This window comes from Salmo salar, chromosome 17 (genome assembly GCF_965601325.2).
Source record: "Salmo salar chromosome 17, fSalSal1, whole genome shotgun sequence".
In the NCBI taxonomy this organism is placed as follows: domain Eukaryota; kingdom Metazoa; phylum Chordata; class Actinopteri; order Salmoniformes; family Salmonidae; genus Salmo; species Salmo salar.
This window is the reverse complement of record NC_138307.1, coordinates 20,604,522-20,631,705: the sequence shown is the minus strand read 5'-3', so window position 1 is coordinate 20,631,705 and position 27,184 is coordinate 20,604,522. Positions and strand designations below refer to the sequence as shown.

Here is a 27,184-nt window from a genome sequence, read left to right as displayed (position 1 = left end):
ACAACTTCCTGTTAACGCTAGAGGCGCATCTGTTGTTGATGGCTTCCTGCTGCTAGATTGATGTAGCATTTTACTGGAAGCAGTCATCCCTTGCTTGCTAGCCAATATGATAACATTTAATTGGTTGCAAATGACAACGTAATGGCGTCTTTACAATGCTTCTTGTTTTCGTTCTTTAGCCATCTCTCCTTCTGATTCAGCACCCTTGACAGTTAAGTAAGTTTGCTTGTTAGCTAACTATGTTGGCAAACCAAAGGCTTTTCATATTACAGGTATCTAGCTAACTGTGTCACATCTTTCTGAACATAACCTGTGCATTGTTGTTCAGGCTAATTTGATTAGGAGGTGTTGGAAAATAGCTAGTTCTGGTCCAGTAACGTTAGTGGACGGATGCGCACTAACGGCCTGGACCAGAGCTACAGCATAGTTGGCTACAAGCAGGTCAGCGTAAGTGGCACCACCGTAATACAGTAATTCTTCATTTCAGATGGCAGTTCCCTTCAAAATCCCCAAGAGAAAACAGCCATCAGAAGCTGACAACATGCACATGCAATCCCCTCTCTCACGTCTCCAGGATACCTCCAGCCCATTCGAGGTATCCCGTATAATTTCCATTTGAAGTGGACATAGCCCCAATGAACTGCATTTTCACACAGTGACTCATTATTTGTGAATGAATATTGTGCTTATATTTGCTCATGGTGAATTTTTAAGCCTTGAGACAATTATGACATGGATTGTGTGTGTGCCATTCAGAAGGTGAATGGGCAAGACAGAAGATTTAAGTGTATGGTAGTAGATGCCAGGCGCACTGGTTTGAGTGTCGAACTGCAACGCTGCTGGGTTTTTCACACTCGACAGTTTCCCGTGTGTATCAAGAATGGTCCACCACCCAAAGGACATCCAGCCAACTTGACCCAACTGTGGAAAGTATTGGAGTCAACATGGGCCAGCATCCCTGTGGAACACTTTCAACACCAATGAATTGAGGCTGTTCTGAGGTCAACTCAATATTAGGTGTTAATAATAATATTATATGTCATGCTAATGAAACCTCCCAAAGTGCTGCCCAAATAACTCTACCTACATGTACATATTACCTCAATTACCTTGACTAACTGGTGCCCCCACACATTGACTCTGTACCGGTACATTTAGATTTACATTTTAGTCATTTAGCAGACGCTCTTATCCAGAGTGACTTACAGTAGTGAATGCATACATTTCATTTCATGCATAATTTTTTGTTGTTGTTGTACTGGCCCCCCGTGGGAATCGAACCCACAACCCTGGCATTGCACACACCATGCTCTACCAACTGAGCCACAGGGAAGGCTATGTACCCCCTGTATATAATCTCACTATTGTTATTTTATTGCTGCTCTTTAATTACTTGTTCCTTTGTATTTCTTATTCATATTTTTTACACTGCATTGTTGGTTAGGGGATTGTACGCATTTCACTGTAAGGTCTACACCTGTTGTATTCGGTGCATGTGACTAATAAAATTTGATTTGATTTTGAAATGGCACCCTATTTCCTATATAATCAATGCACTACTTTTGACCAAAACCCACAGGGTGGCTAGTGCACAACAGGGACAATGGCAGAGGAGGCTGGTGGGAGGAGCTATAGGACGATGGGCTCATTTTAATGGCTGGAATGGAATTAATGGAACGGTATCAAACATATGAAAACCACATTTGACTCTGTTCTATTAATTCCATTCCAGCCATTGCAAGGAGCCCATCCTCCTATAGTGCCTCCTACCAGCCTCCTCTGGAATAGGGTGCCATTTGCGACCCAACCCCAGACTAATTTAAACCTATCTCTCTCAAGACACTTTAAAAGCTGTAGGTCAATGTACTATGTAGCCTATGGGTTAATAGTTAAGATGAAAACACTGTGCGTCATTTCAGACAAGCTGGTGCAATGGCTCTTCAAATGGAAAAAGGCCTGAACAGGTTGGCTCTCTGAATGGACACATCTCCAGAGCAGGGAAAGAGAGGTATGTATAGAAATGATCTGTACATAGCTCTGGTCCATAGCATTCATGCTGCTGAGATTAATGAACAGCATCGACAAGTGACGTGACGCACTGGACCAGAGCTTATTTGGACAGTGCTGCTGGATTAAAAATGTCAATTATCTCTACTAGGTGACTTACTTGACTCACCTCTTGACCCCGTTGGGAGCATAATGTGTCAACCATGACACTCTCTCCACCACTTTTCTGCGCTTTCGCCTCATGCCTGGTTTTTGTTGGTTATTTTGTTGCCAGGATGCAGTGGTCATGGATATCTGCAGTGCTTACTATTTTCAGTAGATGGTGCTCTTCAACCAGTTAAATGTACCTGGTCAAAATGTCTAGTACAGTGTGTATAGCTGGAAATCATGATGACAAAAAAAGTGCAGGTTATATTACACAGATGATATTACCGTTACAGTTGAAGTCGGAAGTTTACATACACCATAGCCAAATACATTTAAACAATTCACAATTACTGACATTTAATACTAGTAAAAATTCCCTGTCTTAGGTCAGTTAGGATCAAAACTTTATTTTAAGAATGTGACATGTCAGAATAATAGTAGAAAGAATTATTTACTTTCAGCTTTTATTTCTTTCATCACATTCCCAGTGGGTCAGAAGTTTACATACACTCAATTAGTATTTGGTAGCATTGCCTTTAAATTGTTTAACTTGGGTCAAACGTTCAGGTAGCCTTCCACAAGGTTCCGACAATAAGTTGGGTAAATTTTGTCCCAATCCTCCTGACAGAGCTGGTGTAACTGAGTACGGTTTCTAGGCCTCCATGCTCACACACACTTTATCAGTTCTTCCCACAAATTGTCTATGGGATTGAGGCCAAGGCTTTGTGATGGCCACTCCAATACCTTGACTTTGTTGTCCTTAAGCCATTTTGCCACAACTTTGGAAGTATGCTTGGGGTCATTGTCCATTTGGAAGACCCATTTGCGACCAAGCTTTAACTTCCTGACTGATGTCTTGATGTTGCTTCAATATATCCACATAATTTTCCTCCTCATGATGCCATCTATTTTGTGAAGTGCACCAGTCCCTCCTGCAGCAAAGCACCCCCACAACATGATGCTGCCACTCCCGTGCTTCACGGTTGGGATGGTGTTCTTCGGCTTGCAAGCATCCCCCTTTTCCTCCTAACATAACGATGGTCATTATGGCCAAACTGTTCTATTTTTGTTTCATCAGACCAGAGGACATTTCTCCAAAAAGTACAATCTTTGTCCCCATGTGCCGTTGCAAACCGTAGTCTGGCTTTCTTATGGCGGTTTTGGAGCAGTGGCTTCTTCCTTGGTAAGTGACCTTTCAGGTTATGTCGATATAGGACTCGTTTTACTGTGGATATAGATACTTTTGTACCGGTTTCCTCCAGCATCTTCACAAGGTCCTTTGCTGTTGTTCTGAGATTGATTTGCACGTTTCGCACCAAAGTACGTTCATCTCTAGGAGACAGAACGCGTCTCCTTCCTGAGCGGTATGATGGCTGCGTGGTCCCATGGTGTGTATACTTGCGTACTATTGTTTGTACAGATGAACGTGGTACCTTCAGGCGTTTGGAAATTGTTCCCAAGGATGAACCAGACTTGGGGAGGTCTACCATTTTTTTTATGAGGTCTTGGCTGATTTCTTTACATTTTCCCATGATGTCAAGCAAAGAGGCACTGAGTTTGAAGGTAGGCCTTGAAATACATCCACAGGTACACCTCCAATTGACTCAAATGATGTCAATTAGCCAATTAGAAGCTTCTAAAGCCATGACATACTTTTCTGGAATTTTCCAAGATGTTTAAAGGCACAGTCAACTTAGTGTGTGTAAACTTCTGACCCACTGGAATTGTGATTCAGTGAATTATAAGTTAACTAATCTGTCTGTAAACAATTGTTGGAAAAATGACTTGTGTCATGGACAAAGTAGATGTTCTTACTGACTTGCTCAAACTATAGTTTGTTAACAAGAAATGTGTGGAGTGGTTGAAAAGCGAGTTTTAATAACTCCAACCTAAGTGTATGTAAACGTCTGACTTCAACTGTACATGGTATTGATGTAGTTCCTGAGATGTTAGATAGACTTTTCTGAGACTTTGATCATTGTTTGCTTGTTTGCAGCACTCCTAACCGGCTAGTTTTGAGGGATGTCTGTGAAGCGCGTCTTGGACCTGGCCCATCAGACAAATGGACCTCCAGCCAGTCAACAGGCTTCCAGAGACCAGCTCAGACCCCAGAACACCGTCCAGTTGCCAGCCAAAGAGGGAATTCCCCGGAGCACAGCAAATGGAGAGAGACCCACATGCCCAGCACACTGTGGAGATCACCCCCTCGCTGTCAGCTAGCAGTCAACGGAACACCTAGGAAGCAGACAGAGTCTCTGACTCATAAGAATCCACCTCACATCCAATCAAGCCCTGTGACATCATCAACACACAAAGCTGAACAAAGACTCCCAGCAGTCTCTCCTCCCTGCTTCAAAAATGGGTATGTCATCAGGGCGGCACATAGCCTAGCGGTTAAGAGCGTTGGGCCAATAATCGAAAGGTTTTTGTTTCGAATCCCAGAGCTGACTACGTGAAAAATCTGCTAATGTGCCCTTGAGCAAGGCACTTAACCCTAATTGCTCCTGTAAGTCGATATGGATAAATGTAAATAAAATTACAATGTAATAGATTGATAACTGAAAAATGGAAAACTTTAAGTCTAGGAATTAGAACTTAGGTGATTTTTTAAATGTGAATTGACGTCTGATTCTGCTTGTTCGGTTCACACTTGTTCTGGTATCTGTCACTCTGTCAGAACTAGAAGTGACACCGACCATAGAAATCTGCTTGGAATCATTTGAACTGACTGTACCATTCTCCTCCACTAGATGGCGCCCCAAGAGGGCATCAGACACACTGTGCCGGAACAAGAATCAAGAGACGGGGTGTGTATCGCCACTGCTCAAGACGCGCCGTGCAGAGTTCAGTGGTCAGTGTGTCTCTCTCACACACACACACACACACACACACACACACACCACACACACACACACACACACACACACACACACACACACACACACACACCCCCCGAGAGAGAGTTCATGAGGTGAAATCCTAGCCTACCATTCAATCTTTCTCACACAGTCCAAAACAATCCCTAGACAATGTGCTCAGCTTAGGGAGGCCTGATGAAGACAATCTACACTTGTGGATGCTACGGTATTTTTGAAAAAATGTATTATTTGTCTAAAAACATTTTTCTTAAATCTCGGTGCCCAGTCTAGGCTGTAGATCCACAGCAGTTGGAGGCCACTTATATCTACATAGGCCTAACCAATTAAGGTTCAAACATACTTGTGTAATCAGGAGTTTTCCTCGTTAAGTGTTTTGTTGGAGTTTCAAATCAAATTTTATTGGTCACATACACATGGTTAGCAGATGTTAATGCGAGTGTAGCGAAATGCTTGTGTTTCTAGTTCCGACAGAAGGGTCGAGACCCAGGGTCTCGAGCCTAATGACGAGTTTGGAGGGTACTATGGTGTTAAATGCTGAGCTGTAATCGATGAACAGCATTCTTACATAGGTATTCCTCTTGTCCAGATGGGTTAGGGCAGTGCGATTGCGTCGTCTGTGGACCTATTGGGGCGGTAAGCAAATTGGAGTGGGTCTAGGGTGTCAGGTAGGGTGGGAGGTGATATGATCCTTGACTAGTCTCTCAAAGCACTTCATGATGACGGAAGTGAGTGGTACGGGGCGATAGTCGTTTAGCTCAGTTACCTTAGCTTTCTTGCGAACAGGAACAATGGTGGCCCTCTTGAAGCATGAGCAGTGGGCTTAACATTTAGCAGGTGTTGCTGTGTCTAACCAAACCTCCCCTTACGTTTCCCTCTTCTTCTATATTGTGTTGGCAAGCCTGACCATTTTCCTGGTTGGATAAACAAATGCTTAACTTTATGGCCTTGTTAAAAATGCCTGCAGTAAACAATCTCTTGCCGTTAGACTGCTTTTCTTTTAACTCTTTCTCGTTCAGGAGACGTCACATTTAGCTGTGTGCTTTAGCCAACTCCTGTGGCTATCGCTGTCATGTCATACATGTAGACACCCAGGCTACTGTCTCTTCAACAAGGGTCAAAATGGAACTGTTGCGTTTTACTAGCTTATTTAGTTGTTTCGCTTCCCGCTGGGGCCACCCATACGAAAACATTTATCAAAGTCACTTTGGATAAAAGTGTCTGCTAAATGGCATATATTTTATTATTCTTTTTCTTCCTCAGGAGATTCCCAAATGTCTGTGAGATGCAGCCCAGTGGAGTCGGAGCAGGATTCTGCATCAGAACCGTCTCCAGAAAGAGAGGTGGACACTTCCTCAAAGACGGACGACAGGCGCTCTGTCTCCCCGGGAGACTCAACATGGAGGAGACATGACTCTGGGATGAATGGATCTCCTCCACAAAACACAGAGGTAGGACTATAGCTGTGTCTCAAGTGGGACCCTCTTCCCTAGATAGTGCACTATAGTTAATAGGATGCCATGTGGGACGCATACAGTTGACTGGCCTCAGGACTCACATAAATATATGTCTAGTAGAAAACAATTCCTTATACTTACTAGTCTGGTACATGGTTATTGGTCGTAACCATACTTGTTAGCTAGCTAGGTTGAGCGTTGGCTAGCTTTTTCAGGCATTGTTTGTTAGTGTTGGCTAACTCAGTGTTGCTAGGTCTATTCCTCACAGTGAAATGACAACAGTGAACAGCCAAGTTGCTTAACTTCCACCCTATACAGATAGTCCTGATTCAGCGGAGCTGATAGCTCCATATCTTGCAACAGGATAACACCCCAGGGTAGCTTGGTCTATAGAATAGTATAAAGTCTTGTAAAGTGTAGAGAACTATATGAGAACAAACTGGTTAGTGTAGGGGCATATGCAGGCTCATACGTTTTCGTTTAGGATTTCTTTTTCTAGTTGATCGTAATCATTTCTAGGGGAATTTCTGTTAGGTAAACCCCTGTGACTAGTAGTCCTACCTGGTGTGCTTTCAGAAGGAGAGGAAGGGAAGCTCAGGATCACTGCAGAACCAGATCAAGAGGACTAGTGGTTCACCAGGGACGGGCCCCAGGAGAAGTGTCCCTGTCCCAGCAGGCCACCAAAGCCAGAGCCCAGATAGTGACGACCCTCCCGACCGCCCCTTGACGTCAGGGGCCAGAGGTGCATCCACAGGGTCCCCGAGACGCCCCCGCTCTGCTGTGGCTTCAGTGACCCAGGCCACACAGGAGAAGCGTTTTTCCTTTAGCATGCCTCCCCTCCGGGCTAACCCCAACCTCACAGACAGAGAGAGGAGACCTCCAACCAAGTGTCTCTCCCTCCATCTCAGGCTGAGGAGGCCCAAGCCCACCTCCACAGAACCTAGTAAGTTGACCCACTGTTGAACCCTTCATAGCATATTGATCAGAACATACCACATCATGCATAGACTGGCGGTTTGACGTCACATACTACTCTGTAATATGAGTGTTGTTACGCTGAACCAACATTCTAAACGAAGCAAAATGCCCTCCTCACCCAGTGGCGTCAGTATAGAATATCATCCGACACCAATGGATGAAGAGGCGAGGAAGCGGCTTCAGCTGTATGTCTTAGTGGGGTTCAGGGCCATTACATAACAGGCTGGCTAGTATCACCATACTCGATACTAAAACGTTACCACAACAACAACAGAAAGAAGGCCTATTAGCCAAATTCCCAGAATGGCACTTGATCCAGACAGATAAACTCAGCTACAGCTGCAATCAGTTTGACTTTCTTTTACTAATCTAAGTACCAAACAACATAATGGTCATTTATTTGAATGGTAAATCTGCGTTGATAAACCGGGTAAATCAAGATGTAGCCTAGGTCTAGTCACAATACAGGTGAATGCATATTATTCAACAGGAGTGTGTGCATGCAGTGAGTTATTGAGCTTGTTTTAGCTGATATTATGGAGCTACAGATGATAAACAATCCTTTCTATTTAGGACTTATTTTATTGGCAACTGTTAGAACATATTTTATTGTACTGATCAATATTTGCATAGAAGAAGCAATATATTTTATCAAAGTGTGCGGTGTCTCTTTAAGAAAGTAATGAGGTCATTTGCAAGGCAGAATGTGGCTGTGGAATCTGACTTTGTGGCTATGCAAACCAGACTGGAGGCGAGGGAGACTAAGGGTGCGTTCGTAAATTCACTCTGGCTAGAGCCGATTAAAAACTGATGAATTTACAAACGCGCAACACCTGTTGAATATTACCGGTGTCAGTGAACGTTGGCAAAAAACAACTAAATTGTTGCCAGAATCACAGTTAGTCACCAATGCTCTGGATAACATGAAAACAGCCTAACCAGCTCTGCTAGGGTGAGTAACATGGTCAGGGTGAGGTGTTCTCTCATTCATGTCTGGAAGTAGCTAGCATGCTACAGAACGCTCGGATCAACCTTTCTCCTCGGCCAGAGCGTCCAGTGTACAATCTGAACGCTCCCGAGAGCGAAACACTCTGAATTTACGAACAACCCAGAGCACATTCTGACACACTGGAAGCAATTTACAGGGAAGCTCCCTCTGTTGGCAAGGTGCACCACCACCGTGGTGTTAGAATAGATCCTCTGGAAGGACCTAAGCTCCACCCCTATAACCAACACTAACCTTAACTTCTATGCAACTAAGCCACGCCCATAGCCACTGATTGGATCTGTGGACCTGTTCTAGCAGAGACCCATGGGCTTCCTCTCTCTAGTGGAGTCTTGGCCTTCAAATCACCAGTGATTAGGTAGTAACGAGTACAGGAGCCTTCATAATGATGACGACATGGGGAGCTGGGGAGCCAAGAAGCAGTTGGAAGAGAGAGGAAACTCAAGCTTGGGTTTGTAATTTTTGGTACAGGCAATATTTGCCATTAAAATATATTTTTGTCAACATGGGGCTGGGGCATCACCAGGGGAATGATGAGGACACAACATCCGATGAGGATCCTCATCTGGTCTGCATTTGTTCTCTCTCTCCTAATGGGTCCTAGTTCCAGCTTTACAAGCTCTTTGTGTTCAGAGATGTGTAGCCAGAGGCGGGCATGGGAAACCATCAGCTGTCAGCGGTGCTGAGAGATTAATGCCTGCCTCCACCGCAGAGGGGTGGCTCACTGTTTTTGAGGTGTGTGTGTTTGAATATGTGTGTGTGTCTTCACGTGCACTCAAAGTGCTGACAAGGAAAAGACCATAGTGATAACGAGAGCAGAATTGGTTATTCTCAGTCCCCTTTGTCCCTCCATTTTAATGTTCCATGCATTAGGGAGGAGGCAGGCAGGCAGGGAGAGGGAGGAGGCAGGCAGGCAGGGAGAGGGAGGAGGCAGGCAGGCAGGGAGAGGGAGGAGGCAGGCAGGCAGGGAGAGGGAGGAGGCAGGCAGGCAGGGAGAGGGAGGAGGCAGGCAGGCAGGGAGAGGGAGGAGGCAGGCAGGCAGGGAGAGGGAGGCAGGCAGGCAGGCAGGGAGAGGGAGGGAGGCAGGCAGGCAGGGAGAGGGAGGGAGGCAGGCAGGCAGGGAGAGGGAGGGAGGCAGGCAGGCAGGGAGAGGGAGGGAGGCAGGCAGGCAGGGAGAGGGAGGCAGGCAGGCAGGGAGAGGGAGGCGGCAGGCAGGGAGAGGGAGGAGGCAGGCAGGGAGAGAGGAGGGAGGGAGGAGGCAGGCAGGGGGAGGGGAGGGAGGGGCAGGCAGGGGGAGGGAGGAGGCAGGCAGGGAGAGGGAGGGAGGAGGCAGGCAGGGAGAGGGAGGGAGGTGGCAGGCAGGGAGAGGGAGGCAGGCAGGCAGGGAGAGGGAGGAGGCAGGCAGGCAGGGAGAGGGAGGGAGGAGGCAGGCAGGGAGAGGGAAACGGCAGGAAGTGGGAGGAGGAGGAGAGAAGAGGGATGAGACAGGAGGGGAGGAAGAGGGAGGAGGAGGGACGAATATGTAGGTGCCGTGTGGATCAGTTGGTAGAGCATGGCGCTGCAACACCAGGGTTGTGGGGAGGAGGAGGAGGAGGGAGAGGAATATGTAGATCTCGTGTGGATCAGTTGGTAGAGCATGGCGCTGCAACACCAGGGTTGTGGGGAGGAGGGAGAGGAATGTGTGGATCAGTTGGTAGAGCATGGTGCTGCAACACCAGGGTTGTGGGGAGGAGGGAGAGAAATCGTGTGGATCAGTTGGTAGAGCATGGCGCTGCAACACCAGGGTTGTGGGGAGGAGGAGGAGGAGGAGGAGGGAGAGGAATATGTAGATCTCGTGTGGATCAGTTGGTAGAGCATGGTGCTGCAACACCAGGGTTGTGGGGAGGAGGGAGAGGAATGTGTGGATCAGTTGGTAGAGCATGGTGCTGCAACACCAGGGTTGTGGGGAGGAGGGAGAGGAATGTGTGGATCAGTTGGTAGAGCATGGCGCTGCAACACCAGGGTTGTGGGGAGGAGGAGGAGGAGGAGGAGGGAGAGGAATATGTAGATCAGTTGGTAGAGCATGGCGCTGCAACACCAGGGTTGTGGGGAGGAGGAGGGGAGGAGGAGGAGGGAGAGGAATATGTAGATCTCGTGTGGATCAGTTGGTAGAGCATGGCGCTGCAACACCAGGGTTGTGGGGAGGAGGAGGAGGAGGGAGAGGAATATGTAGATCTCGTGTGGATCAGTTGGTAGAGCATGGCGCTGCAACACCAGGGTTGTGGGGAGGAGGAGGAGGAGGGAGACAAGTAGTCACCCAGATTACTGTGGATAGCCAAAGCTCCCTATAAAGCCCATTAGTCCTGTGTCTGTCTACTGGCACTTGACCCACACTGACCCAATCCCCTTCCCCCCTCCACTTCCCCCTCCGACTCTGGGTCCTTCCGCTGCTACCAGGAGCTTCTAGTCCCCCCTTAAAACTAACCCATTGACTTTGCGTGAGCAGCTAACAGCCATCTCCAGCTAGGTCCGTGGTCCTATGTCAGGACCTGGACAATGTAGGCTAATCTGTATTTATGTCAAAGGTATTGGTGAACAACAGGATATAGGCTAATGTTGCGTACTTCATCATAATCAATGTGATATAGTAAAAGGGGAGGTGCAGTTAAAAACGTGATTATTCTTAAAAAATATGATGCTATTTTCACACTATGTTGTAATATCACTGAAATTAAGATAATTATGATACTGCCCTTTTTGTGTAAGAGATGTTAGAAAACAATGCCTTGAATTTCAGCTTGTTCAGGTGGGATGGAACTTTTGGCCCACATCATGACATCACAATGTGATCTGATTATAATAGAGCAATGACTGTTCATCTGGGTAAGGGGATGGGCTCTAGACCATCCTATCAGCCAATCAGGGCTGTCTATGTAAATATCTTCACATTTGTTTCCTAACGCCCACATGATCAGACAGTGTTTGAAGGGCGAAAGGAGGCTCAGGGAAATGCACTCAGTTCCTGATGTTTGGTCAACTCAGTGTAAATTATAAAAAAAATATATATGTTGGAGTTATTTTCATTAAATAAATAGACTGATTTATTAGACATACAGTGATTTAAAAATAAGATTACAAAGACTGCTTGGGGGCTTTAAAAATTGTGATAATGGCCCATTGCAATGCTCATCCTCCCTACAGTGTATTAGCTAATTATTCATCATAGTCATCTTGAATACAAATTGATACCACTCCAATCCTCTTAAGTCCTTCACTGACTGTTAGTGTGCCAGCATCTGACACACTCATTAACACACTGACTTGAAAGTGACAGTCTCAGTCGGTGGTAGAGCACAGAAAGGACCTCCTGCTCTAACTTCAGTGACAGTCAGTGTGCCAGCAGGTCCTTCGTGAAGCCACCCCATTGACACATTAACGGTGTCAGTGTCACTTCAAGGTGTCAGTCTCAGTAGGTGGCGCCATAGATATACAACAGTTATGGGTGGTACAGCAGGACAAGGTGCTCCAGTTCTGGCTAGCTCAGCGCTGAGCATCACACTCCAGATTACTCCCTGGCAAGCCTATTACCCTGGGCCCACCAACCCCAGCCTTGGCATTGACCGGCCTTAGTGTGTGTAGGCACATTACTATATACAGTGCAATCCCCTCACCTACAGACTGGTGTGTGTACACATCTGTCTCTCTCTCCTCTCTCTTTCTCCTCTCTTTCTCTCTCTTTCTCTCTTCCCTCATTTTGAAAGAAAGGCTTGTATATTCTGGGTGTAGCTACCTTCTGCTTATCATTTAAGCCCAACTTTTTTACGCCCAGCTGCTGCAACAGACCGCCGGCCTGTAATATTATCAGTCCCCGTTGTTTGTATAACGACAGTGTATAATCACCATACTAAGTTGAGTGTGTCTGTGTGTCAGTTGTGCTTTCCAGTGAGGATGAGGAGGACATGAACGATGAAGAAGAGTGCCCCAAGCTGAAGACCCCACAACAGAGCCCCAGGCAAGGCCAACCCACCCCAGAGGAACATGTACCCAAACAGGTAGGAGGGATGAGGAGGGGGCATGATCATGGTACGTCATCACTTCAGAGGCCTATTCACTTTAATTGAGTAGAATTCTAATGATATGGTTCTAATTCTATGGTTGCCTGGACAAATAACATATTGTCTGGTTTTGAAAAATATTAGAGCATTTGACAGTCAGAGAGCATCAACTCAAGCAAACAAATCAAGATGGACATTTGTATATGCAGTACTCAGAGATGCCAGCTATTTCAGACTTGGATTGAGAGGTCAGACTTGGAGAAGACAACATTGTAGCCTATATCACGACTGAGGTGAGGTTTGCCAGCTCTTGTCAGCTAACTGCCTGTCTGTAACACATGTAGAGGTTTAGCTAACAGACAGTGGGGACTGGGAATGTGTAAGTAATAAAATAAACCAGTCTGGTGCTGGGAGATAATTAGTAGTAGAAGCGGGTAACTCTGGTTAAGATCCAACATGTTTGTTATTGTGTTTCGAGACGCTGTAGAGGAACAGATGTAACCCCTGTTGTTGAGCATCTTGAACAGAGCTTCCCATCTCTGTTCTAGGATTTCTATGTTGCTCAGTGCAGTGTTTCTTCTACCATTACTGTAGCTGGAGGGGCCTAGCTGAAGGGCCTCCACCTTAAACTCCATCCACTGTAACTTGTTGCAACTAAAAGACAAGACATCACCAATTGAAAACATTCTAGGAAATCGTGGTCGATTTAAAGCATTTGCTTCCAGGAGGTCCTTTGTTTCATGCCTGGGAAGAAATCTATTTAAGCAGTTAAGGTGGATATGAGGTGTTTTATGCAATGCTGTGAATTATCTCAACGTGTGCCGGTGCCTCTGTGTTGTGATTGGCAGGCTGTGGTCGGAGAGAAGGTCACGGGGTCACAGAGCGTATCGGAGCACCAACCTGGCAGCACACAGCCACTGCCTCCTATCATGGAACTGTCCTTCTCTACACTGCACGCTGGTGTGGTCCGAGCACAGGCCAATGGAAACCTGGTGGTAAGACACTTTGGCTAGTGGTGTGTGTGTGTAGGTCACTCTATCTTTGTGTACACATAGGCGCGTGCTTATGCTCCACATTCGAAATTAGCTGTGCATAATACATGTGCGTTCCAAATTTGTGTCTCAGTTGAAGCCTGTATGAATGTAAGACAGAAACAACCAGGTTCTTTCCCCACTGTCCTGATTTCACATCAATATTTGCCCAGCTTCTCTTTCTTTCTTTCTTTCTTTCTTTCTTTCTTTCTTTCTTTCTTTCTTTCTTTCTTTCTTTCTTTCTTTCTTTCTTTCTTTCTTTCTTTCTTTCTTTCTTTCTTTCTTTCTTTCTTTCTTTCTTTCTTTCTTTCTTTCTGATAGCTTCCCCCTTAATGTGATTGGCCCATCACTAGTTTTTGTTCCTGGTTTATATTTTAATAAAGGACATGTGTTGTCCAACGTCTTAATGGGCCAGCCCTCACAAAATAGGGCTTACATATTACACTCATGGGATGGATGGAGAGAGCTGTAATAAAACAGAAGATCAAATATGTGTCGCTACTTTGAACACTTCGAACACAACCTTCACTGGCAGTCTCAAAAACCCACATGCCAGTCTCTTGCTGGAACAATAACATGATAAGCAACTCAAGACCATAACTGGCAAAACATCGGCAGTTTATCACCAGGTGTTCTCCAAACTCCCATCAAGTCCATTCCAGGGCCATAAAATCCTTTAACAAGCAATTAAGAAATAGTGTGGTGCTAATGACAGAGTCCCGGGGTGAATTAAACCGTGGTCAGTGAGTCCGGAGCAGTTGCCTTGTGGTCAATAGATTACTGTGTCAAACTGTTGTTGTTTTCCACTGTGAGATTAGCAAAACAACAGGGAAGTCCCCATTGCCTATTTTATTTATTGATTTATTTAGCTGCTTTTGTCATGTCTGGAAACTTTCCTTCCGTTGTTGAACGAGGCATGGTCTTTTTTTATTGACAACCCCTTTAAACAGAATATGTATTATTCTGTTATGATTGGTATTGTTTCCATAGCATCCATGCTAAATATGTCCAATGTGAATACCTATTCAATCCTTTCAGATCTATACAAGTGCGTCTGGTCTAGGGGAATAAGGGCCTAGGGGAATAAGGGTCTAGGGGAATAAGGGTCTAGGGGAATAAGGGCCTAGGGGTTGGTCAAGACTGAGCATCAGGGTCAGGGGTCAGTCTACCCTCCTTAGTATATAAACCCAACAGGATGCTTTATAATATCCCTCCACCTGTCTTCAATCTCTTTACCTCTTCTCTAATTAGCTATTTTATTCATCCTCCCTTCCTCTTATTACATACCGTAATGACAACATGTCAGCATTTTCTTCCTGCTAATATATTTCATCTCCCTCCTCTTTTTATAGGTAACAGATGATGGCATCACTCTACCGCTGAAAGGTAATCACTGACAGCTTGACATTGCAGGTGTGTGGTGGAGTATGACCTAGCCTAATGATCAGATGGGGAAAGATGATAAAAAGGTCTCAATAAGTCTCAGAGGGTGAAGTCACTGTGTGTTTTAGTCTTTACTGCAACACACGCAGGGTCCTTCCCTTCCCCATGGGGATCATATGGGCTCCATAGCCTCCCTGATCCACCATCTTCCTGCTGCCGTCATAGATTGCGGCCTCAGTGTCTTTGTGATGAGACTTAGGTCAAGGTATTCAGATGAGGAGGGCAGATGAGTGGCAGTCTGTTTGTGCCATCGTGCCAACTCCTTGGCCCTCATTGTCATGCTAAACATGTTTGGCTTGACAATAAGCAAATGAGTTGGCAAGAGCACAAACAGATCTGGAACCAGGCTTGTGAAGTCAGACTGGCAAACACACTTCTGTTCTGAAAGTGTAGTGCTGAAATCCATTGTCCAGGAAGGAAAGGTAGGCGGCCAGTACGATGCAAAAAAACTGTAGTTAATGATTTACAGGTATTATATACATGTAGAAGGATCAGATCAGCCTATTCTATATTTAAGCAATAAGGCCCGAGGAGGTGTGGTATATGGCCAAACAACTGTATACCCCGGCTAAGTTCTGTTCTTAAGCACGACGCAACGCGGAGTGCATGTATACAGCCCTTAGGCCGTGGTATATTGGCCATATACCACAACCCCCTGATGTGCCTTATTGCTATTATAAACTGATTACCAACGTAATCAGAGCAATAAAAATACATGTTTTGTTATACCCGTGGTATATGGTGAAATATACCACGGCTGTCAGCCAATCAGCATTAAGGGCTCGACCCACCCAGTTTGTAATATTAATGATGTATAATGATTTAATTCCAGCTTGACGTTCCCTTAGATAACCCATCTTTAATCCTTTATATAAATCTCATTACGGTTACTCTTGTTATTGTCCCATGGCTTACCCTGTTGTTTACTGTAGGTGAGCATGTAACGACCCTGGTCAACCCTGGTCAACTGTCTGTGACCACACATGTGCCCCCATACACACACTTACACCTGAACACACACACACCTCTACACACTTACCTGTTTTTCTCTGGACTGGGTTAGGGTTAAGAAGCTCAGCTTAGGGTTCTATTTCCGTTTGGCGACGGTAGGCCATACTGGTTTGCACAACTTTTTCACCCCACTTGACTCCAGGTGCATATGTGGATCTTACTAGTGTCCTAAGACGCTTATGTTGAGCAGGAGGTGGTCAGTTAGTGAGAGCATGGTGCTAGTAACTCCAGGGTCTTGGATTCGTAACCCGTGATAGTCAGTGTATTAGACAGTCTTTCTGTCTTCTCCAAAATACTGTATAAGACCCTTAAATAAATGATAGAAATAATCCAACAAAAAAGACTTCCCTGTCATCAGATATCCAGTATGATCAAAACAGAATTATTACACCTCACCCCCCTTCTCCAACAGATTCCAGGGTGTCATCCGAGGAGGAGGGGGGGGTGTCGGTGAGCCTGGTGGCGTCTCAGCTCAGGGGGTACGCGGTGTGGGACGGGGGTCTAGCCCAAGACGGGAGTCTCTTCCAGGGTTGTCCCAGCCGAGCGGCCCCCTCCCTGCTCTTCCTCTGGGTGTCTGAGGCCCAGGCCAACCTGGTGCAGACAGAGCTCTCAGCCCTCCACCCCATTACACTGCCTGGTAAGACTACCGTACCAACTGGGAGAATTAAGACGAGACTTGAGAGTCCATGTTAACTTTAAAAGAGCTCACTTGAAAAAGAGACGTCAATCTCAATGTGACTTTCCTGGTTAAATGGAGGATAAATACATCTATAGTAATATGAATAGTGGGTCAACATATTTTCACCAGATGCAGAGAATTTGATGCACGAGGCGGGATCAATTAGGACTGGTGTTCCGTCCGATCCAGAGGTGGATTAATCGAGTAAAGGTTCAATCAAGCTGTGAAGGTCAACAGGAAAACAAACTTCCCAAGATTTTGCCTCCAAAACCTAAAGAAAGACAAGGAAGTGTAGAAGTGGTGTGTTGTCCTTAATGTGGGCCAGTTACTGAGTGTTAGTGGGCGGATGACAACGCAGCACACCGTCATGACTCAACCACACTTTCTAGAGGAAAGTATGTCATCACCTGCCAACGTGTGGAACAGTGTGTGTCTCTGTGTGCATCTGTCCGTGTGTTAATGTGTGTGTGTTCCCTCCTATTGTGGCTATATAGGTCAGGCCTGTCCATTCCTCCTCCTGGTCCTAAGAGAACAGCTGGGTGATCTGCAGGCTGCTCTGCTAGCCTCCATGCTGGATGTAGAGGCCTTCCGTCAGGGCCGCTCCTACGACCTGAAGAGCCCCCTGTCCTGGGCAGACGGCCTGGCACTGATACACAGCTGTCCCCAGGACGCCCACCTCCTCACCCTGCTGGGGCAGAGCCTGGTGGCAGACCCCGGCCTGGGGACAGCAAAGGTCAGTATAGTCACTCAGGAGCTCAGAACTGTGTGAATATGTCTGTGTGTCTGTGTGTGTTTATGTGCTTGACATTGTGTAAATACCTCTGTGCTCTTTCGTCCCCTGGCCCCCCCAACTCTCCATCCCTCTGCCTTAAGATGCAGGCTCAGCCTCAGAGGTATAAATTGATAAACCTGTTATAATAATGTCTGTGTTATTCAATCCACTGTGAGGTCTGGGTGCACAACATAACAACAGGTTCCATGAAGGCCAGTTAGTGGCGCCAGCTAGAAGAAGTGGCCCTGTCAGCACGCACACACACGGTGTGAGTGGCCCCTGACTCAGTTTTGATGAAGTGACAGTGTCCAGTGAGGGGAGAGATGGAGGGATGGGGAAATTGGAGGGATGGAGATTGGGAGATTGATGGATGGAGATGGGGAGACTGAGGGGTGGAGATGTAGAGATGGTGAGACTGAGTGGTGGAGATTAGAGGTCGACCAATTCATCGTAATGGCCGATTAATTAGGGCCCATTTCAAGTTTTCATAACAATTGGTAATCGGCATTTTTGGAAACCGATTATGGCCGATTACATTGCACTCCACGAGGAGACTGCGTGGCAGGCTGACTACCTGTTATGCGAGTGCAGCAAGGAGCCAAGGTAAGGTGCTAGCTAGCATTAAACTTATCTTATAAAAAAACAATCAATCTTAACATAATCACTAGTTAACTACACATGGTTGATGATATTACTTGTCCTGCGTTGCATATAATCGATGCGGTGCCTGTTAATTTATCATTGAATCACAGCCTACTTTGCCAAATGGGTGATTTAACAAGCGCATTCGTGAAAAAAGCACTGTCGTTGCACCAATGTGTACCTAACCATAAACATCAATGCCTTTCTTAAAATCAATACACAAGTATATCTTTTTAAACCTGCGTATTTAGTTAATATTGCCTGCTAAGATGAATTTATTTTAACTAGGGAAATTGTGTCACTTCCCTTGCGTTCTGTGCAAGCAGTCAGGGTATAGGCAGCAGTTTGGGCCGCCTGGCTCGTTGCGAACTGTGTGACGTCCATTTATTCCTAACAAAGACCCTAATTAATTTGCCAGAATTGTACATAATTATGACATAACATTGAAGGTTGTGCAATGTAACAGGAATATTTAGACTTAGGGATGCACCCGTTAGATAAAATACGGAACGGTTCCGTATTTCACTGAAATAATAAACGTTTCGTTTTCGAAATGATAGTTTCTGGATTTGACCATATTAATGACCTAAGGCTCATATTTCTGCGTGTTTATTATATTATAATTAAGTCTATGATTTCATAGAGCAGTCTGACTGAGCAGTGGTAGGCGGCTCGTAAGCATTCATTCAAACAGCACTTTCCTGCGTTTGCCAGCAGCTCTTCTCTGTGCTTCAAGCATTGCGTTGTTTATGACTTCAAACTTATCAACTCCCGAGATTAGGCTGGCAATACTAAAGTACCTATTAGAACTACCAATAGTCAAAGGTATATGAAATACAAATGGTATAGAGAGAAATAGTCTTATAATAACTACAACCTAAAACTTCTTACCTGGGAATATTGAAGACTCATGTTAAAAGGAACCACCAGCTTTCATATGTTCTGAGCAAGGAACTTAAACGTTAGCTTTTTTACATGGCACATATTTCACATTTTCTTTCTTCTCCAACACTTTGTTTTTGCATTATTTAAACCAAATTGAACATGTTTCATTATTTATTTGAGACTAAATTGATTTTATTGATGATTTATATTAGGTTAAAATAATTGTTCCTTCAGTATTGTTGTAATTGTCATTATCACAAATATATATATATATATATATATATATATATATATATATGTATAAATAAATAAATCGGCCGATTAATCGGTATCGGCTTTTTTTGGCCCTCCAATAATTGGTATCGGCGTTGAAAAATCATAATCGGTCGACCTCTAGTGGAGATGGCTTGTTGGACAGAGTTAGGGGGGGTAGGATCACACCCAACCAGCTGCAGAAGTGAGCTTGGTCTCTACTGCCTCACAGGTCCTAGAAGGATGGAGGAATTACACAGGCAGTTAGAAGGGATCTGGGTGGGCGAAGGTGTGTGTGTGTGGTGGGGATGATGAGTACCGCAGGGGTGATATGTGATTGGCGGGGAGTGTGTGTGTGTGGCGGGGGTTGTGTGTGTGGTGTGTCTGTTCCAGGGAGGGCCCAGGAACGTCAGGGTTTTTGGGGCCAGCTGGCATAGACCAAAGTAGGCCACCTCGTTGGGGTCTTTATGAGCTGGCTCCCTTGACCTCCTCTGTGGACGCAGTAACATGCAAGCATTTTGCGTACCAACTACACAATTCTCTGTCCATGTACGCCGGTACAAGATCCCAGTTAAAAGTACCAAGAAATGAATAGGGCCCGATATTTTTATTTTTAACATTTTAATTTAAAAGAAATCCACTGAGTAAATCTAACATCCCGATTCTCGAGCTGCAACACACAGACATGTACGGAGTTTGTGTCAACGGATATGGAGATTAATGCATAATTATTCGACGGAGCTACCCGGTGTCTGCCCCTCCTATTTGTTGTGATGCTGAGTTATCCGACTGTGTAGGTAAACACTTGGACAAATCCATTTTCAACTCCGTGTGTTGTGGAAAGGTAAACATTAATTGTTTCAAGCTAACGTTAGCGAACATAAGATGGACATTCAGTGAGCTCTAAAGTGCCAACAGTTCACTCGCATTTGCTAGTGAAAGAAATTAAATGCAAATACGAAAAATAACTAGTCGCATTTGTGCGATTGTGATATACATTTAATTCTGCGTCCCATTAGTTGTATTTTCACGTAACATTACGAGGATCACGCAACCTGATAGACTAACTTTAATTATGATCCACGTCACAAAAAGCATAAAAGTATAATAAAAAATAAATATAAACATATTGGCATTAAATGGAATGCTGTCAAGAAAGAAAGTCTTCCAACCTTTTATAGACTTGATTTTGTACAATTCTATAATTGAGATCAGACTCACAAACAGCGCGCGTGCGGGGAAAGAAAACCCCAATTCGGCTGTGCTATGCTCGCGTGTTGAATCTCCAATTTGCAGCGCGCGTCTGGTACTCTAAAAAGTTGGACAGAGTTGGCAGGTCTGCAGCATGTCTGGCCAACACACACACAGTGAGTGGCGTCATCCTCTTCCTCTCTGCTGTTCATCATCAGAGCAGACCTTGACTTTATCATCTCGACCCCCCTCATTCTCATCACTCACCAAAACGTTGAATTTGATCACCTGTTCCCCTTGTCCAAAATACATTTGAGGAAAATCCCCCATGCAGTCAGATGAATCTGTAGAGTAAAGTCTGAGGTGTTTGACTGGGGTGATGACTTCTGACGGGTGATTCTGTAATGTTTTTCTGTTCTGTTCTTGTTCCGATCAGGGGAGCCCCAGTCGGACCAGAGGGAACCACAGAAGCAGAGAGCCTTACTCCAGACTCAAGGGCCTGCTGCCCACCAGGTGAGGGCAGTACATCCTGCTGCTCACCAGTTTATTGTTATGGATGGTTTTCAATGTAGAATATACATTAGTTGTTGTTGTATTAGTTGTTGTTTACACATGAACTATTGTATCTCTTCATCATCAGGTTGATCCAGTACCCACCCCTCCCTTCTAAAGGAGGAATCACCGTGACAACAGAGGACCTAGACTGTCTGGACAGTGGCCAGTTCCTCAATGATGTCATCATCGACTTCTACCTTAAGTGAGTTCTAGTGATCTGCCTGTGGACCAATGTTTTTCTCCTGTCATGTGAACATCTTAGCCAGCTGGCAGACGTGTAACCTGTGATTATACAACGGGTGGATTTAATCCTGAATGCTGATTGGTTCAAACCACAACTAAGTACAGTGAAGCAAGACTGAGGGGACTTTTCCGACCAGCATCCCATTGACAGGCTAGCCAAAACCTAAAACTGACCATTATCATAACCAAACCCTAACATTAGCTTCATTTAACATATATGGAAATCAGCCACGTCCCCTTAGTTTAGCCCAGCCACACAGCATGTGACAGTACAGCAAAACCTCAGCATCTTCCTGTCCCCTCAGGTATCTTCTCCTGGAGCGGGCCCCGGGGCCTCTGGCAGAGAGATGTCATGTCTTCAGCAGCTTCTTCTACAAGCAGCTGACCCGCCGGGACACGTCCCTGGAGGAGGAGGCTGCCATCCCGTAAGGAGATCAGCACTCAGCGTCTTTTAACAGCTTAGTGGGCGGCTCGACCGCGCGTCACATGGTGCCACGCGGGGGGCTCATGTTTGGCCTTAGGCTCCTGGCGGCGTGCTCTACGTGGGCTGGTGGCTTAGTCACATGCTAACGATGTTAATGATGGTATTGACAGAGAAGTTAAGGAGCATTTTACTCTTGTTAAGAGTATTGTTAAGAGATATTCTACCTGGATTGTGATGGAAGGAGTAGTATGTGTTGCTGTGAAGTGTTTCCCCTCTCCTTCCTCTCAGGGCCAGGGACAGGAGACACCAGAGGGTGAGGACGTGGACCCGCCATGTTGACATCTTCAACAAGGACTACCTGTTTGTGCCTGTCAATCACAAGTGAGTGAGAATCATAGACACGCATGCGCTCACACACACTCTCTCACACACACTCTCTCACACACACTCTCTCACACACACTCTCTCTCACACACTCTCTCTCGCACACACACGCGCGCACACACACACACACACACACACACACACACACACACACACACACACACACACACACACACACACACACACACAGAGAGAGGGTAGAGCCAAGACTTGGACCAATAACGACACCATTTCTGTCGACCTCACAAAGCGGAACAGAATACTACTACTCTACAGAATACACCACTCTACTTTACCCTACTCTGCACTACACTATACTACACTGCCTCGCCCTACACTACACTGCCTTACCCCGCCCTACACTGCACTGCCTTACCCTACACTATACTACACTGCCCTATACTACACTATACTACGCTACTCTACTCTACTCAACACTACACTACTTTACTCTACACTACTCTACTGTACACTGCTCTATACTACACTACACTACTCTGCTGTACACCACATTCCCCTTGATTGGGGAAAACAGTGCTCTTTTCTTCATCTTTCCCTCTAGCTGTCATGGCTCTGACAAGGAGACATGAAAACAGGGACATTAAACTGGAGCGGAGGCAGTGTCCAGGCAGGGCAGGGCTCCAGCATAGTGGAGATGTGGCCTGAGCTGTAGTCTGTCTGTCTCTGTCTGTCTGTCTCTCTCTGTCTGTCTGTCTGTCTCTGTCTGTGTACTAGTCTCAAGGCTGCCTCTGTCATGCCTGACAGAGACAGGGCCGGATGTGCGTACCTTCATTCATATGGCTGCACAGCGTCATGTTCCCTGTTCCCTCAACTCCCCACTTCACTTTAGGACCACAGTAGAAGGGTTTTAGTCTACATACTGTACCTTTGTCAACCCCGGCACATTGATTTAGAACCCTGGCTCAGTCCGTGGAGTGTGGCTCTTGCAATGCCAAGTGCTGTAGGTTCAATTCCACCCATACGGAAAATGTCTGCAGGCATGACACTAAGTTGCTTTGGATACCTGTGCCTGCTAAATGGCATATATTATGATATACAACTACAGACCTATTGTACATATCTTAATGGGTTTTCAATAGAAAAGCATCAATGACAATACCTCCCGACTGACGTGTAGCTGGAAAATGGGCTAAGCTCCAGATACGGATTTATATTCTGACACGGTATGTTCCTATACAAGATAATCAGGCCAGGCTAGGACAGGGGCCACGGCCAGGCCGGGACAGGGGCCACGGCCAGGCCGGGACAGGGGCCACGGCCAGGGCCGGGGGACACAGCTGTTCCCTATAGTGTCTTGTGAATGCCATTTACTCCACTAGACTGACAGGTTTCTATCTTTACACATTGAAACAACACATACTGCCGGTTGCTCTGTATTGCCATGATCAAATCCATCTAGATATCTAGATGAGAATGTAGATATGGTAACACAGATCTCTGTATCCCCAGTCCATTACGCTTTCTCTCCTAGGATTGGATGAACTGTAATGTCCCAGAGGGAAAGATGTCTTAGACACAGTACTGCTGTATACAAAATAGACACTGTACATCATTTATACGTAACCCTTATCATACACATTGAACACTTCTCATATAGCCACATTCATGATACATTGCACATTCCCTTGTGTCTGATTCCCTTGTGTCTGATTCCCCAGAGCACACTGGTACCTTGTGGTGATCTGTTTCCCTGGCCTGGAGCAGGCCCAGCATGAGGAGTGGTCTGGCCCAGCTGGAGCGGAGGCCAACGGGGGGAAGAGGAAATGCCAGCCCCAGGCTTCAACTGGGCCTTCTCCAGAGGCCAGCAACCCCAAACTGCAGAACGGCGCAGGTGCGTTTGGACAGCGCCGATGCATTGTGTGTTTGTGATATTTACCTTGGCAGAACCTCACTTCTCTCACCAGGGCCCTGTAACAGCGTTTCTAATCTGCCCGGGTTGCATTCACACGCTTTGTTTAACTTTAACTTTGGGTTCGATCGTTTTTTTTTGCCTCAATATTGTTGGAAGTTAGCCAGGGGTCTTTTTAGGCTGCGATGTCAGTCCCTAACTACCCGTTAAAACCCTATGTTAGGGTTATGTTGTTATATACAACTGCAGACCTCTGAAAATGAGGTCTCTCTAAAACAAACTGTTCTAGCCATACCTGGATGTGATGTTTGTGTTATGTGTGCATGTTCATGCGTGTGTGTAATTGAATCCCAACTGCAGATGGAATTATTTGGTTGGCCTGGTGGCTATAGCGCAGGTCTAGCGTGCCCTCCATACCCAGCCAAGAAACACTGAGAAACGGAGCATGCACATTTGGCCATAACGCCACAGAACAAAATCAAAGTAACTAAACAATTGCTGCTGATTTAAAAGGGACGTGTGTGTGTGTGTGTGTGTGTGTGCGTGTGTACGTACTTCAGGGGGAGCCAGTGGGACACCTACATTGAGGCCCCACAACCCACCAGTAAATATCACCCTCTTTTGTAAAACAATTAAAAAAAATTACAAAAAATATCAGATGTTTTGAGCGTGTGTGCACCATTCTAAATGACATTATCTCAATTTTGAAGGCGTGTACCCAAGATGGTTGTCAGAGGGAGACCATCATTAAGAAGTGAGTGCATTAACTGTGAGTTAACTGGCTGTACTTCCTCCATCTATAACAGTGTGTGTAATGTCACAGGGTTGTCTTCTCTCTGTAGACCCTGCATTCTCATCATGGACTCCCTGAAGATCTCTTACCATGAAAGCATCTATAAGCTCTTGCGGGAGTGAGTACTCTCTGTGTGTGTCTGTCGCACTTGCATTGTTTTGTGTGTGTGTGTGTGTGTGTGTGTGTGGTTCATATATGTGTGTAGACTAGTTTCAATCTCTCCCGTCTGTCCTCCAGTTACCTACATGTAGAGTGGGAGGTGCGTAGAGGAACACGCAGAGACTTCACTGTAGACAGTATGAAGGCTTCCCACTGTACAGTCCCTCTACAGGACAACAGCAGCGACTGTGGCCTCTACCTCCTGCAGTACGTGGAGAGCTTTCTGCAGGTACGGCCCTCCCCCTCTAACCTCCCACGCTTAACAACAAGCTGACATCAACCATCCATTTCATTGGCATTTTTCTGACTCCACTACACTGTCTAAAACACTTGATCTGAAATGATAACTGCCTGTCCCATGCATGACATCACACCTTAATCCAAACCTCTGGTTGGCTCACTGACTTTCTCCAGAACCCAGTGGTGCACTTTGACCTCCCCCTGCGTTTGGAGCGCTGGTTTCCACGGCAACAGGTGTGGAGGAAGAGGGAGGAGATCCGGACCCTGGTGATGGAGTTGCACGGTCGTCATGGCAATGGTGGGAGCAGCTGCAGGTAGCCAAGGTACCTGACCAGCAATGCACTACTACTACAATACCCCTAAACTGTGAAGGACTTTTATTTTTCAAATGTACAATACATGTAATATTTATACTATTTTTGTATTACTATTTTTTTTATAGAATGTCACAGGATGTTTGTTTCTCACTTGTATGTAATGTGAATGTACAAAATAATAGGATCGTAAAATTGAATAAAATTGTTCATTTGTAATGTTTAGTTTTTATGTTATAGAAGAGAGCATTTGGAATGGACATTATTACACAAGGATATGAGTGAACACACATCTAGTTTGCTGAGCAAAAGTGTAACTCATGTACTCAGAACAGGTTTATTTTTCAAATGACTCACACTTAAAACCACTATAAATATTAAAGTCAATATTACTCAGTTATTCCTGTTCAGGCTGTTGTTTCTGACCATCAGTCATAGAGGTCTCAATATGCATGATTGTTTGCAGCTGCTAAACAATAGTGTTATCACTACAGACAAGTCCACATGTTGGCAGTGTTTTAGTTTTGGCTCCTCATATTGTAGCTGCTTAGTTCGTAAGAAAAACCCAATGTTCCAGTGGGGAACACCGAGTAAGCTTACACAATGACCGCTTATAATATGATGATTAGAACAGCACCTCTCCCCTGTTCTGTTTACAGGCAGAACTAAATCCCCCTCTAAGTTTGTGCTGTATGAAAGTCTAGGGACCTGACTCACTCTGTCATAAGAAACAGAAATAACTCTCCCCACACAGTAAGGGTTTCCATTTGGGTTTCTGTTTGTTTTCATGGTGTAAACGTTGATTTGTTAATGGCATGTTTATAATGATGTATTTATAATGATGTATTTATAATGTGGTATATTCCTGGATTAAAGATGCCCCCAAAGTCTACCTAGCAACAGCTTGACAGAACTCTCTTCTGTCACCATCACAATATTGTAGAGCGAGAATTCCAGATATTACCTTTAAGTTGTTATTGTGTTTTTCACACGGGCACGGTTAATAGGTTTTTCAGTTTGGGTCATTAACACTAAGTCTGATTGGATATGTGCTTAACCATATGTACTTAATTGGGTTAAGTTGGTAGAATGAGCGTTTTTGGATAATTGGAGTCTTTGGTGCAGCCTCTCACAGCATGTGGGCCCCAGACAGAGCCCTCTTAGACAGGACAGAGTCCTCCTCCTCCACCCCTACTGCTGTTGGAAGGGTAAAGGTCACCTCCCCACACCTCCCAAATTAGTTGGGCTACCCTTTTCCTATTCGCCCCATCCAAATCTCTACTCCATTGATTTAGCCACTGTCAGAAAATGGCCCCACTACTACAGTATAAAAACTAGTGTTTATCAATTTTTCCATATTGTTATCCTAATACTATAATTATGTTGGCTTTAATTCTGTCTTATAGTTCAGTTAAAGCCGTATAGTCAAATGCAGTAGCCGGTTTGAAGGTTTAAATTGTGCTGTTAAGGTAGCCATAGGTTGACTGGTTCACTATGGCTGGGCTTTACGGCTGGGTTCAAGGGTTCCATAGAATGAACCAAGGACATCCATACTGCTTAACTCGTCTTATACCTTCCAGCCTACAACTACTGATGCATTGGTTTAGGGTCTGGAGATCAGGACTGAGATCAATGTCCTTCCAATAGACCGGTCCAGATAGTCAACAGGTAGTCTGGAGACGTGTTTATAGAGAACCGTGTTAAAGCAGATACATTTACAGATAGTTTAACTCATTTAAATGGGCTAACATCAAATCTACTTTGTAATGACAATAAAGAAACTCCATCAAA

At 45.3% G+C, this 27,184-nt stretch overlaps 1 protein-coding gene across 2 annotated transcripts; it reads left to right on the top strand.

Annotated features, from left to right (window-relative positions):
• The first annotated feature begins 33 nt into the window (after positions 1-33).
• Positions 34-27,184, top strand: LOC106575656 (uncharacterized). Of its 2 annotated transcripts, none has more exons than XM_045699206.2 (22): positions 34-216; positions 488-595; positions 1,920-2,008; positions 4,151-4,516; positions 4,905-5,005; positions 6,294-6,481; positions 7,067-7,430; positions 12,381-12,502; positions 13,354-13,500; positions 14,889-14,922; positions 16,403-16,627; positions 17,164-17,402; positions 20,848-20,924; positions 21,052-21,168; positions 21,515-21,634; positions 21,922-22,014; positions 23,697-23,869; positions 24,448-24,491; positions 24,598-24,641; positions 24,730-24,798; positions 24,918-25,068; positions 25,254-27,184. In XM_045699206.2, the coding sequence occupies exons 2-22, from the start codon at positions 488-490 to the stop codon at positions 25,395-25,397; spliced, it is 3,015 nt and encodes a 1,004-aa protein (XP_045555162.2). In that variant the 5' UTR covers positions 34-216; the 3' UTR covers positions 25,398-27,184. The 2 variants fall into 2 exon arrangements, with proteins under 2 accessions (XP_045555162.2, XP_045555161.2); XM_045699205.2 differs by having other exon boundaries at positions 7,064-7,430.

Excerpts from the sequence above, each read along its gene's own strand:
- LOC106575656 (XM_045699205.2), top strand. The coding sequence starts at position 488 with ATGGCAGTTCCCTTCAAAATCCCCAAGAGAAAACAGCCATCAGAAGCT. Across the intron at positions 16,628-17,163 it reads CCACCCCATTACACTGCCTG|GTCAGGCCTGTCCATTCCTC; the intron begins GTAAGACTACCG and ends GTGGCTATATAG. Across the intron at positions 21,169-21,514 it reads ATCATCGACTTCTACCTTAA|GTATCTTCTCCTGGAGCGGG; the intron begins GTGAGTTCTAGT and ends CTGTCCCCTCAG.